Raw genomic sequence first — 12,526 nt, 5'->3', positions numbered from 1 at the left:
CCAGATAGAGCACCAAGACCCTGTCAGCCACACGGCCCGGTATGTGGGAAGTTTCTTGCCTTTTGGGAAGTCTGAGGTCTTCTGCCAACATTCAGTAGGTGTTCTGTAGGAGTTGTTCCACACGTAGATGTAGTTTTGATCTATTTGTGGGGAGGAACGTGATCTACACGTTTTACTCCTCCACCAACTTGAAGGTGCCCCTTTTGTCCTCTTTTTGATGATAGCCATTCTGACTGATGTGAAGTGATATCTCATTGTGCTTTTGATTTGCATTTCCCTGATGATTAGTGTTGCTGAACATCTTTTCTTGTGCCTGTTTGCCATCTGCAGGTCTTTTTTGAAAAGATGTCTATTCAGACCTTTGCCCATTTTTTAAATCAGGTTGCTTGTTTTTTTGATATTGAGTTGTATGAGCTTGTTATATGTTTGGATATTAACCCCTTTTCAGACATATCATTTGCAAATATCTTCTCCCATTCAGTAGGTTGTCTCTTTGTTTTGTTAATTTTTTCCTTTGCTGTGCAAGAGCTTCTAAGTTTGATTAGGTCCCATTTGTTTATTTTTGCTTTTGTTTCCTTGCCTGAGGAGACAGATCCAAAAACAAATATTGCTAAAACTTATGTCAAAGCATGTTCTGCCTATGTTTTCTTCTAGGAGTTTTCCCAGCACCACTTATAGAAGAGACTGTCTTTTCTCCATGTATATTCTTGCCTCCTTTGTCATAGATTAACCATACGTGTGTGTGTTTATTTCTGGGCTTTTTTTCTGTTCCATTGATTTATGTCTGTTTTTGTGCCAGTACCATACCGTTTTGACTACTATAACTTTGTAGTATATTCCCAATACTTTTAAGATTGACGTTAACATGGTATAGAGGACTTGAATGCCCTTACCTACCCCTCCATCCTCTTTTCATACATACTCAGTCTTCATCTTTGAGATCCAGTCATGCTGACCTGTTAGCTTCTCTGACTTTCTAGGCTCCCACTGCAGGGTGTTTGCATATCCTACTCCCTCTTCCTGGCATGTTCTTTCCTCCCCTGTGCCCCTTTGTCTAAGTGACTTGTAATCTTTCTTCTGATCTCAGCTCAATCCTTATTCCCCAGGGAATATTCTCTTAGGTATACAGTCTTATAGTACCATGACCCTCTTTTTCATAGCACTTGCCACAGTTGTAATCCTATATTTATGTGGTTCTTTGATTAATAATTCTCTTCCCTCCTAGATGATTTCCTTCTCTATGCTCACCATTTTCCCTAGCCCCTATCATAATGCCAGGCACATGTTACATATTCAAAAAATATTTGTTGAATGAATGAAAAGTTAATGGAGGAGGGATAATCAAATGCTACTCTGGTTGTTTTTGTCCTTCTTAGAATATTAGAATTTTAGATGGAGAAACAATCTTAGAGATCATTAAACATGGTACCCTCATTTTAAAAAAAGGAAACTGAGGCACAGAGAAGTTAAGTGACTGTCCTAAACTCATTGTGAATCAAGTTCTGAACTTGAAAATCCTCCATTGCCAGGGTAGATTCAAAGTATAACTGTGTATTTTAAGCTTATGTGTTGGACTAGGTGAAAGCCATGCTATGATGGGGGAAGATTTTTCAAGATGTGTCTGGTTGTCTCCATTATTTCCCCAGCATTCAGCACAATGTCTGCTGTTTAGTAGACTGATTGTTGTATGTAAAATATGCCAAGGGGGAGGGTTGAAGGCGGGAATCTGTTAATAAATTAACTTTCTTTGACTAAATCAGACAGACTTGAAAACAGGGTAGAAGCAAAAATTAATTTTTGTTTGTATGTACTTTTATAGAGGTTACTTATTTTTACCACGTGCTTGTAAAAACATGTGCATATGTTTCAATAAAATCTACTTCACAAACAAAAGATTAGAGTACCTAGCACGTGGTAGGTATCCAATAATTTTGTGTCAAATATGAATCTGAATTATTGCCATTATAATGAATAATTTTTTTTTAATTTCAAAAGAAAATAGTGAAGAAATGTATGAAGAGGTCTACAGAACAAAGAGCAACTACCCAAAGATAGAGTGAGTTTCTCTTTTTCTTGGCTTCATAGCTAAGGGTATTTCCTGTTAGTCTAGGAAAACCAAAGTTTAACAAATGACCTCCATCCCTACCCACCCCATCTTTAGGGAAGATATGCATAGAGAATGGAGATAAGCTGTTGTAATACAACATTGTGATCAATAGGGTGCTTGTAATTGTGTACAATCATATCTAATCATTTTGATCACATTGCTTCCTCTTTTGAGAAAATGTCCATCTCCCAGAGTAGAGGACTTTGATACTGTGTTAGGGAATAAGTGAGAAAAGAGAAGTAAATATCAATAAAATGCTTCAATTCTGTAGTTGCTTTTCCAGGAAGAAATCAATGGTTATGATTTACCTGTATCTTTGAAAGTTAATGAGGCTATCTCTGGGATTGGGGCTTAATTTATTATCTAATAATTCAGTGTTATCAAGGACAGTATTTGTTCAAATGGGCATTATTAATCAAATTCAGTTATTAGGCACACATTGTGGAAAGGAAAACAGCAGTAGTCAAAAGCAAGAAGTTTGAGGGTTGAAGGGAAAAGAGGGCATTTGTGCTGGGTGGGATGATGTGAGTGTATCATTCCCTCTCCCTACGCTCCCCGCCCCCCAATCAAGAGCATATTTGGAAAAATTTTAATCATCAACCAGGCAGTCATTGTACCATCATTGTTATATTATCATTCCATAAATTAAAGATTAGTGATGTGAATTTCAGAAGCTAGGAATTTCTATAATGTATTTCTAGTATAGTTTGTAAACTATGGGTCCCTGAGTCATCGTCTCTAAAAGGAAGACTTTGCTCCATAAAGTCTTTAAAATAGAAACCATTTGGAGTAGATGAAAGTTTGTATTGAAATATAGTAATTCCATCCATAGCTGATATGTGCTACTTCCTATCAGTATCTAAAGAAAGAAGAAGAGCATAGAAGCTGACAAGGCATTTTCCTGCTCTTCCTTGAGTGGGGTGTGTTGAAGAAATGAGACTGAAGTCTCTGATCCTTTTTACTACAGCAGGTTTCCATCCCCAGTACTCTCTCAAACATGGTATTATTTATATCCTCTGATTCCTCTTAGTTTAGATGGAAAAGAAGCACTTAAAAGACTGCAGAGGTTCTTCAAGAAAGAAAAGGATAGATTTAAAATGAAGAAAACCACGTCGAAAGAAAATATAAGGTAAAAGTTCCCTTTTTATTTCTCTTTCCCAGAGAGTATTAGCAGTGCTGGTCTGGTTAGTTACACAGCTGATGGTCTCTATTCTGTTCTTCTAGTGAAGCGGTACCAGAAACTAAAACCAAAGGCCCTGGTTATCACCTACCACTTCCTTGCCAATATTTGAGTGAACTACACCCACAGATGCTAATGAGAAAGTGACAATGTCCCTTTTGAAAAAATGGATGAGAAAAGGCTGTGAACAAGGGTAGAGGGAAAGTCTTAATCAAACAAAGTCCAGGAAAGAAACTTTCCTCATCATCCTTGGCATAGATTCCTGTTGTTGTTACTGAGCATTATGTTATGAATTACATCCTATTATGCTGTCTCAGCCCTACAAGTTCCAGTGGTTTTATTTGTCTACACTTCCAAATTCTAATTTGCCTCTCTTGAGAGAGGCAGTGTGTGGAAAGGGAAGATGAATTTCTCAAAGTCTTAGACCTGGAAGGGACCCTCCAAGATCACCCTAGCTAATTACCAGTGGGAATTGGGAAGGTTAGAAATTCATGAGTAGGAGAAACAAACAAGAGGCCTAGGTTCTGGATTCTAGTTTCAGCTTCTCTGTTTATTCAGTGTGCAACCATGGGCAAATCACTTCCATTTTGCATTCATAGGGATCAAGTTTCTTCTTGCGTATAATAGGAGGGAGGAGGGAGACTGGGTGGTCTCTGGAGGCACTTCTCTCATATATGTGTGTGTGTGTGTGTATATGAGAGACACACACACACAAAAAAACATAGACATAGATCTGTATTTTATGAGGGCAGAGGATGGTAAAATAATTTGACCCAGGTTATTACATATATTGACACGGAATTATGTTATTCTACCTTGAAGTTCTTTTCAATTATAAAACCTCAGAGTAACATGACTTTAAGTCTAATTTTCTGTTGGATGTAGATCTACCAAGAGATTTATATAGAATATGGGGTTTACAAATTGTAGTCCTGACCATGGAAGAAGAGGGAGTCTAGCTCCAGTGGCCAATGAGACCTAAAGGCAGACCCCGACCTTAGCAGGTTAGATGTTTCTGACAAAAATTATTAGTGTGATACCTGCAGTCCCTTAAACATTTGATCCAGGTGAGAATGCTGATGCGTGTTTTTTTTTAAAAAATAATATTTATTTATTTATTTTGGCTGCACAGGGTTTTAGTTGCAGCACGCAGGATCTTAGTTGCGGTAGGCATGAGGGATCTAGTTCCCCCGATCAGGGATTGAACCCGGGCCCACTGCATTGGGAGCGTGGAGTCTTACCCACTGGACCACCAGGGAAGTCCCAATGCTGACGTTTTTAAAATTCAAATGTTATTTCCTTTTTCTTAGAGTTATTCTTAGAATTGTAAGTGACTGCTTATGACTTTTAGAACAAATATCCAATCCCTTTTCATTGCAAGTCAATACTTTTATGGCAGCCCCTTCCTACTTGTCCAGCTCCATCTCTCGCTCAGATTTACTCTCATCACCAGCCCATTAACACATTCCCTCTTTGTATATGAGGGCCCTGGCGTTTCATGCCTCCTTGCTTTTGACCACGGCATTCCGTTGGTATGGAATGTACCTGCCCTTCTCCAACTTCCTTTGATTATCAAAGTTCTAGCCTTCCCTTAAAGTTTGGTCAAATATTATCCTTTCTGGGACGCATTCCATGAACCTTTCTACCCAAACCTGTATTACCGGTTTCTCTTCTATGTTTCTGTAACATCCCGTGCACATCTTGTAACATCTATTAATACTACTGAGAAACCCTTTTTCTTAGAGTCAGAGAATCAGGGTAAGAAGAGAAATCCATATACCTAATCCAACCCACTACACAAGCTTCTCTGCAGATTTCCTAAGAAGCCAAATCTCTGTGCCTGCACACCTCTATAAAGAGAAATTCACTATGTGCAGGGGGAAATCTGCCATTTGTAGGAAGGTCTAAAAAGCCTTTTTTTCCCCTTAAATTTTGCCAAAATCTGCCTCTCTACCTTAATTTTTCAATTAATAGCATGAAGACATACCAAGGTAGCAACAGAATTTTATTTATTTGTTTCCTTGTTTACCTTTTGTTGAGCCTTTTGATTGAGGGCTCCTCTCTGGAACATCAACTCTTAGTTTGTTGCGTTTTCTTCAGAAGGAGGTTGCAACCATGAAAATGTGACCTTTAAAAAGAGTTGGGGGCTTCCTTGGTGGCGCAGTGGTTGAGAGTCTGCCTGCCAATGCAGGGCACACGGGTTCGTGCCCCGGTCTGGGAAGATCCCGCATGCCGTGAAGCAGCTAGGCCCGTGAGCCATGGCCGCTGAGCCTGCGCGTCCGGAGCCTGTGCTCTGCAACGGGAGAGGCCACAACAGTGAGAGGCACGCGTACCGCAAAAAAAAAAAAAAAAGAATTGGGGCTTTCAATTTTCTCTCTCTCTCACACATACACACACGCACAAACACACGCACACACTGCCTGTTAGGATTGTCATTATTAAATGGCTTGATTTAGGCATAAATAAACCAAGAATTAAATGCCACGGGTCTTAGCTATGCTATGAGTTTTACATGGGAATTAAATGTTAAGCCTCTTCTCACTCCCTCTGTTCCAAATGTTCTGACTTCTTCTTTCAACAGGCCAAGCACTCCTCAGCCTGAGGGTCTCTTTGCTGTTTCCTCCCCTAGGAATGCTCTTACCCCAGATATCTAGCTGGCCTATTCTCTCACTATCTTCAGGCCTCTGCTTCAAAATCACCTTATCAGTGAAGCCTTCCCTGAGCGTCCTCTGAAAAATGGCAAACCAGCATTCACCTCCAGTCCCCCTCCCCCCTTACCCTGCTCTATTTTTCTTAATTGCACTTATCTCCATAAATTTCCTTACATGATAGATCATAAATTTCCTTGTTTGTTTTCTGTCTGTCTCACTCTACTAGACTCCATGAGGGCAGGGATTTTGACTGTTTTGTCCACTGCAGTATCTCCAACATAAAGTACAGTACCTGGAAGGAAAAAAAAAAAAAAAAAAAAACAGTGCCTGGGATATAATAGGCACTCAATAAATATCTGTTGAATGAATAAATGACCTAAAGGAAGGAAATATCATTATAGATTTTTTTTTTTGTGGCCTTGGTTTCTGTGTTTAAATAGGAGCTACCAGCACCCTGACCTAATTAAAATGGAGGAAGGGAATGGGTGTTAAGAAAGGCTCCCTTAAGCAAGGGACCGCTTGCTTAAGCCAAGGCCCCAAGGATATGTGCTCACTAGATGTTGAGGGCAGGAGGTGCACTAAGGCTTGACATGTGTTCTCTCTAATCCTCACAATAACCCATGAGTTAGAAACTTGTTCCTCCATTTTACAGATGAAAAACTAAGGCTTTGAAAAGTTAAGTGACTTTCCCAGGGTAAGTGGCTAAGTAGCAGAAGTGAGAGTTGTATCAGCTCTGACTCTAGTGACCATGTATTTCTCCTACTGCACCCTGCACATCACAGTCCTGGTCTCATAGACACCAACGGAAGGGATCACTGAGTATCAGCCCTGTCCCAGGCACATTCACTTAGGAAAGCTCATCCCGTACAAAGGGAACTTCTACAAGATAGGTGCTGGTATTCATTTTGGAAATGGAGAACTAAAGCTTCCATAAAGGTTAGTGCTGTTCCTTTGGTCAGCCCTTTATTATGTTCTAATCACAGAGTGTTATATTAACTTACTTTTGGTGCCCCTCACTAAACCGTGAGCTACTGCAGGACAGAAACTGTGTCTAATCATTTTGTATACCCAGCACATGGGCCTGGCCCGTGATGAGTGTCCCCAGCATACCTGTAGGACTGAAATTAAATTAATTGCTTAAAATACATGGATTTTTTTTTCTACTACATCATGCTTCCTTTCATGTAATCTTAACTGTGAGATTTGAGGAAAACCAGATGATCTACCTAATCAATGTCCTCTCCTACTTAGCACATTTACCATCTTCCATTTCCACCTAGCCTGGAATTCTCCCCTCAAGTCACCTCTTTGGTTAAACATAAACATAGTCAGGGTCCAGCATCTCCAGATGGTTCTCTCTCACCATACTTAACCCCACATTGAATTGGCATCGTGGAAGGTAGAAGGCAGAAACAGAATCCTGTGGCAGGGCTAAGGGACAGCCTAAGATTGTCTCATTAGGAAAGGGGGTGTGGGTGGTCACTGGGGATAAATAAGCTCATTTACAAGAGAGGGGAGGTGATCAGAACAGAGCTGCAGGAAAGGTTTGCTTCGTATCTTTCCCCCAAAGCATCTGTATCAAGAAACCTAGTCATCAATATGTTATTTGAGATGTATCAGCTAATATTTCTGAACATGGCTTTTTCCCTTAACCCTTTGTGTCTTTTGTCAATTAACAGTGCATTTTCCATTTCGCTGCCTGATTTAGGTAAGTGACATTCGCTTATTTGCTGGAACAAAATTATTCAGAACTGACATATTCACAGTCTGAGAAAGAGAAGTAGTAATCCTTCCTGCATTCCATGTTTAATGAAAAATTGATACATCAAAATCAAAGACATTTTACACAATAGTAGTACTTACACTGGGGAAGAGGAGTAACATTTCTCAAGTGCCTCCTTTTCACCAGGCCTCTTAAAATCTGAGAAATAGATGCATTATCCCTTTTTAGGAAGGCTCTAGGACTCACATCCATACTTTAGTGACCTAGGATTTGTACTCAAGTCTCTGAATACGAAGCTCGTGCATTTTACATTATACCACATAACCTTCTGAAGGATTTAACAGCCAGCTCACCGGAATTAAGACATAGTGATTTGAACATGACCACTTTGCAGTACACATACTAACTGAATCAAGGATGGGTCATTGGAATACTTTTTGCTTTGCTATAAAAACAACAGTGCACAAATTAATACAGGGCCTGACATCTAGTGTGCTTGCTCTCAATCACGTTCAGTAAGTTGAATCTATCGATGAGAGAGGGCCATGTGTTTGTCAGGTTTAGTTTATAGGCTGTAGCGATGGTGGCTACTTTGATTTTACTCTGACTTGACAATTCAAATGTATATTATATTCCACAAATATAAGTTTGCTGCACTAAATAACAAATAGTTACATAAACCTGGTATAATAACAGCTCTCCCAGGCTTCCCTGGTGGCGCAGTGCTTAAGAGTATGCCTGCCAATGCAGGGGACATGGGTTCGAGCCCTGGTCCGGGAAGTTCCCACGTGCTGCGGAGCAACTAAGCCCGTGAGCCACAACTACTGAGTTTGCGTGCCACAACTAACTGAAGCCCGTGTGCCTAGAGCCCGTGCTCTGCAACAAGAAGGCACCGCAATGAGAAATCTGCACACTGCAATGAAGAGTAGCCCCCCCCCGCCGCAACTAGAGAAAGCCTGTGTGCAACAATGAAGTCCCAACGCAGCCAAAAATAAAAATAAATAAAATAAAAAAATAACAGCTTTCCCAAAATATCCTCGGTCTATGTAAAAAAAAAAAAAAAAAAGTCAGAATAGGCACACATTGTACCCCATCCAAATATACGAATAACTGAATTATGAATTGTGAATAATTATGCCAAAAGGTTTCTAACTAGTTCAAGTGGTGAGTCACTTGAATATTATGGAATTCTATGTAGAGCACCAAGGAATGTGAATATCCTAAACTGAAAACGTCTAATTATGATTATGTACTAAGTCAGATTCAATTTTATGCAAGCTTATTATAAAGAAGCAGTTGTCAGTGTTTTGAAATAAAAATCAGGGAAGAAAAATCAACATTAATGTTCTATTAAGTTGTTTCTTTTCCCCTAGGAATTAAGCCCTCTCACTGCTCTAGCATTATAACATCTTTGTCCAGTTCCAGAATGATGGGAACCTAGTCTAAACATGATCCTTTCAGCAACTCATATTTTCTGGAAATCCACATGAAATCAAATTGATATAAATATTTATGCATGTGTTTGAGATACTAGGACATCTCACTATTTTGTATTCCTCAGTTGAACTTTTTCCCAAATGGATACTTGTTTTGTTCTTTGATCCTTTCTATATCCTATGATCAGATTTTGATTAAAAAGGCATGGGGATGCACCTAGATAATTAAGTAATTGTGTATAATTTGGAAAGCTGGGGATTGTATAAACCATACCTAATAATAGACTATTTTGATCCTATCTTGACCCTAGAACTTAGGTCTCAGGAAGTTATTATCTATGATGATGTGGACATAAAAGAAAAAAAGTCAAAGTAAGTCAATTTACCGCATTGGTCATCCCTACTGATATTTAACCCATTTCCTGATGCTTTGTTAAATACGGTCAGAGGGCCATCCCTTCAGATCCTTGGTTACTGGGTGAAAAGTCAAGTTGTGATATATTGCCCCCACTAGGAAAGGAAAATAATGAGTAATGTAGAAGACCTAACAGTGGTAGGTGGTTCAAAACTCACTGGAGCTTTGTTTCTTTTTTTTTTGTGGTATGTGGGCCTCTCACTGTTGCGCCCTCTCCCGTTGCAGAGCACAGGCTCCGATTGCGCAGGCTCAACTGCCATGGCTTACGGGCCCAGCCGCTCTGCGGCATCTGGGATCTTCCCGGACCGGGGCACGAACCCACGTCCCCTGCATCGGCAGGCGGACTCTCAACCACTGCGCCACCAGGGAAGCCCCTGGAGCTTTGTTTCTTACCTTTGAATCTATAGACTTGAAACTCATTTCAACATAACAAATACTTATTTAAATGCCTCCTGTGGAGGATGGCAAGCACTACCTGACAGAAGCTCTGTTCTCAAGGTCTAAATAACTAAAATCTATCAAAAAAGAGAAACCATCCTGAAACTCAATACCCTTATCTCTAGCTACTTATTATTTGTCCTTTCCCTCTCAACTAAATGGTTGAAAATAAAGGTCTCCTCTGCTCATCTTGGACCCATCTTTCCAAGCTCACTGCAACTGGGGTTCTGTTCCACCCTGACAGTGGACTTGTTTTTGGTAAGGTCACTAATTTCTTTGTTAAATCCAGTGGATACATGTAAGTCCTTATTATACTTGGCTTCTCTGTAATGTCTTAAATTGTTGATCATGCCATCCTTCAAAGGAAAAAAATACTAACTTTCCCCCAGGTTTCTATGTTATTATTTCTTATTCCTCATCTTTGGCTGTTGCCCCTCCTGTTTGATTGGTTCGTTTTGGTTTTGTGTGCATGTATGTGTTCTAATTCATTTCTTTAAAAATGATGTGTTTCTCAGATTTCCTGTATCAGTTCTCTTCCCTTCTTCCTTTATATGTTCTTGAATGGTCTCATCTACATCTAGGGCTTTAATTACAATCACTATAGTAAAGATACCAAAATTTACAATTTTGAGGTCAGATTTCTCTCTTCCACTTTAATAAGCCTGCTAGATAACTCTGTTTGAAACTCAGAATTCCATAATAACTCATAATCTCAACTGTCCCCATCCAAATATGATCCCTTTCTTCTAATCTCTATGTTTGTGATTGTTTCAATAAACACACAGTTGCTCAAACCAAAACCCTAAGCATTCATTGTCCTTGACTCATTCTCCTCTCGTGCCCTGCACCCTCTTCTGTTTAAATAACTCTCAAAATGTTCCTGCTTCCCCATCCCCACTGCACAGCCACACGAAGGCACTCATTACTTCTCAGCTGGATTATTGCAATGACTTCCTGAATGGCCACCTCACCTCCGCTTCAGTTTATTTTCCAAACCTTCTAAAGTACAAATAGGATCATGTCACAAAACCACCATTCACCAGCTTAAAAATGGTTAGTGGTTGTCCATTGCTCTCAAAATGAAATCCAAACTGCTTAAGAAGGCATAAAATTCATTATTGATCCAGCTCCTGGCAAACTCTCAGCCTCAACTGTACTTCCCACTCACTCACCATTCCTATGTTCCAACCATACTGTACATTTGGGTGTTCCTTAAACTCTTCAAGCTTTCCAGCATTTCTAAACCTTCACATTTGTTTCCAACTTCTTCAATTCATTCAACAAATATTTACTGAGCATGTACTATATGCCAGACACTATGCTAAGTGTTGGTATAAAGCAGTGAGTGAAATAGATGTAATTCCTATTCCTTTCTGATTGGAGAGGCAGATAAATAAATTAATTTTAAAAATCTATAGGGCTTCCCTGGTGGTGCAGTGGTTGAGAGTCCACCTGCCGATGCAGGGGACACGGGTTCGTGCCCCGGTCCGGGAAGATCCCATATGCCGTGGGGCGGCTGGGCCCGTGAGCCATGGCCGCTGAGCCTGCGCGTCCAGAGCCTGCGCTCCGCAATGGAAGAGACCACAACAGTGAGAGGCCCGCGTACTGAAAAAAAAAAAAATCTATAATTAAACATAGGGATTTGATTGCTTTGGATATTTTGAAAGAGACTGGACATATGGTGTGTGTGTTGGAAGGAGATTGATAGTCATTTTAAAGTAGATATCTGGGGAAGGCCTTTCCAAGGAGGTGAGAATTTAAGAACAAAAGAATTGTTCTGTCTGTAATACACTTTGCCATGCTTTTTGCTTGGTTGACTATTTTATCCTTCATTATTTAAAACTGAATTCATATTTTGCTTTCCCCAGGAAGTCCTCTCTGAGTTTATCTATTTGGGTTAGGTCCCCCTTTTTATCAGAACATTCTTTTCATAGTTGTATTGTCTTATTTCTTGCCTGTCTCCTCCTCTAGATGGGAACTCCCTGAGGTAGGGGCTGTGGCTTTCTGATCTCTATCATGTGGCCTCATACCATAACATAGTTTGTTAAATCAGATAACAAAGAAGGACCTGCCTCCAAAAAATGTGCAAAATAATTTGGAAGCTCAGAATAGGTAGACATTTCCATTATTTAGGGGATCAGAAAAGTCTCTGTGCCAAGTTAAAGAAGCAAGGATAGGAAACATTTTGACAGTTGGAGATTGGGGTTGAGAGAGAGAGAGAGAGAGAGAAGTGGGGAAGGTTTGCTGGAGGGAGAGGGGTGGACAGCTGTGTAAATGGAAAACAAGTGTGTTTGGGAAGTTTCATTGGACCATAAGGCATGTGATCAAGAAAGTGGGTGTTACGAGCAGGAAATGCAATTTGGCAGGAGATGGAGAGGAGAGCCCTGGAATATAAAATTAGAGTTAAGAATGAATTCTTTCTTAAAAATAAATTATATATTTGTAAAAATGAAAATAAGAAACATGTAAGTTTAAAGCAAGATAAAACAAATTTCCCTCAACCCATACATAACTCAACTTCAGAACTAGAACATATCCAGTGCCTTGATTTCTCTACCTTGTGCACATCCCTTGGT

General features: G+C 39.9%; 1 protein-coding gene across 1 annotated transcript in view; it reads left to right on the top strand.

The window, feature by feature from the left end:
• Positions 1 to 12,526, top strand: part of FYB2 (FYN binding protein 2) — an 87,919-nt gene that overhangs the window by 63,396 nt on the left and 11,997 nt on the right. Inside the window, 4 exon segments of the mRNA XM_024756222.1 lie at positions 1,996 to 2,056; positions 3,138 to 3,236; positions 7,618 to 7,646; positions 9,409 to 9,469. Of these exon segments, the coding sequence (XP_024611990.1) occupies positions 1,996 to 2,056; positions 3,138 to 3,236; positions 7,618 to 7,646; positions 9,409 to 9,469 (250 nt within the window).

This window comes from Neophocaena asiaeorientalis, unplaced genomic scaffold (genome assembly GCF_003031525.2).
Source record: "Neophocaena asiaeorientalis asiaeorientalis breed wild unplaced genomic scaffold, Neophocaena_asiaeorientalis_V1.1 scaffold205, whole genome shotgun sequence".
Taxonomy (NCBI): Eukaryota; Metazoa; Chordata; class Mammalia; order Artiodactyla; family Phocoenidae; genus Neophocaena; species Neophocaena asiaeorientalis.
This window is presented reverse-complemented; position numbering and strand designations above follow the sequence as displayed.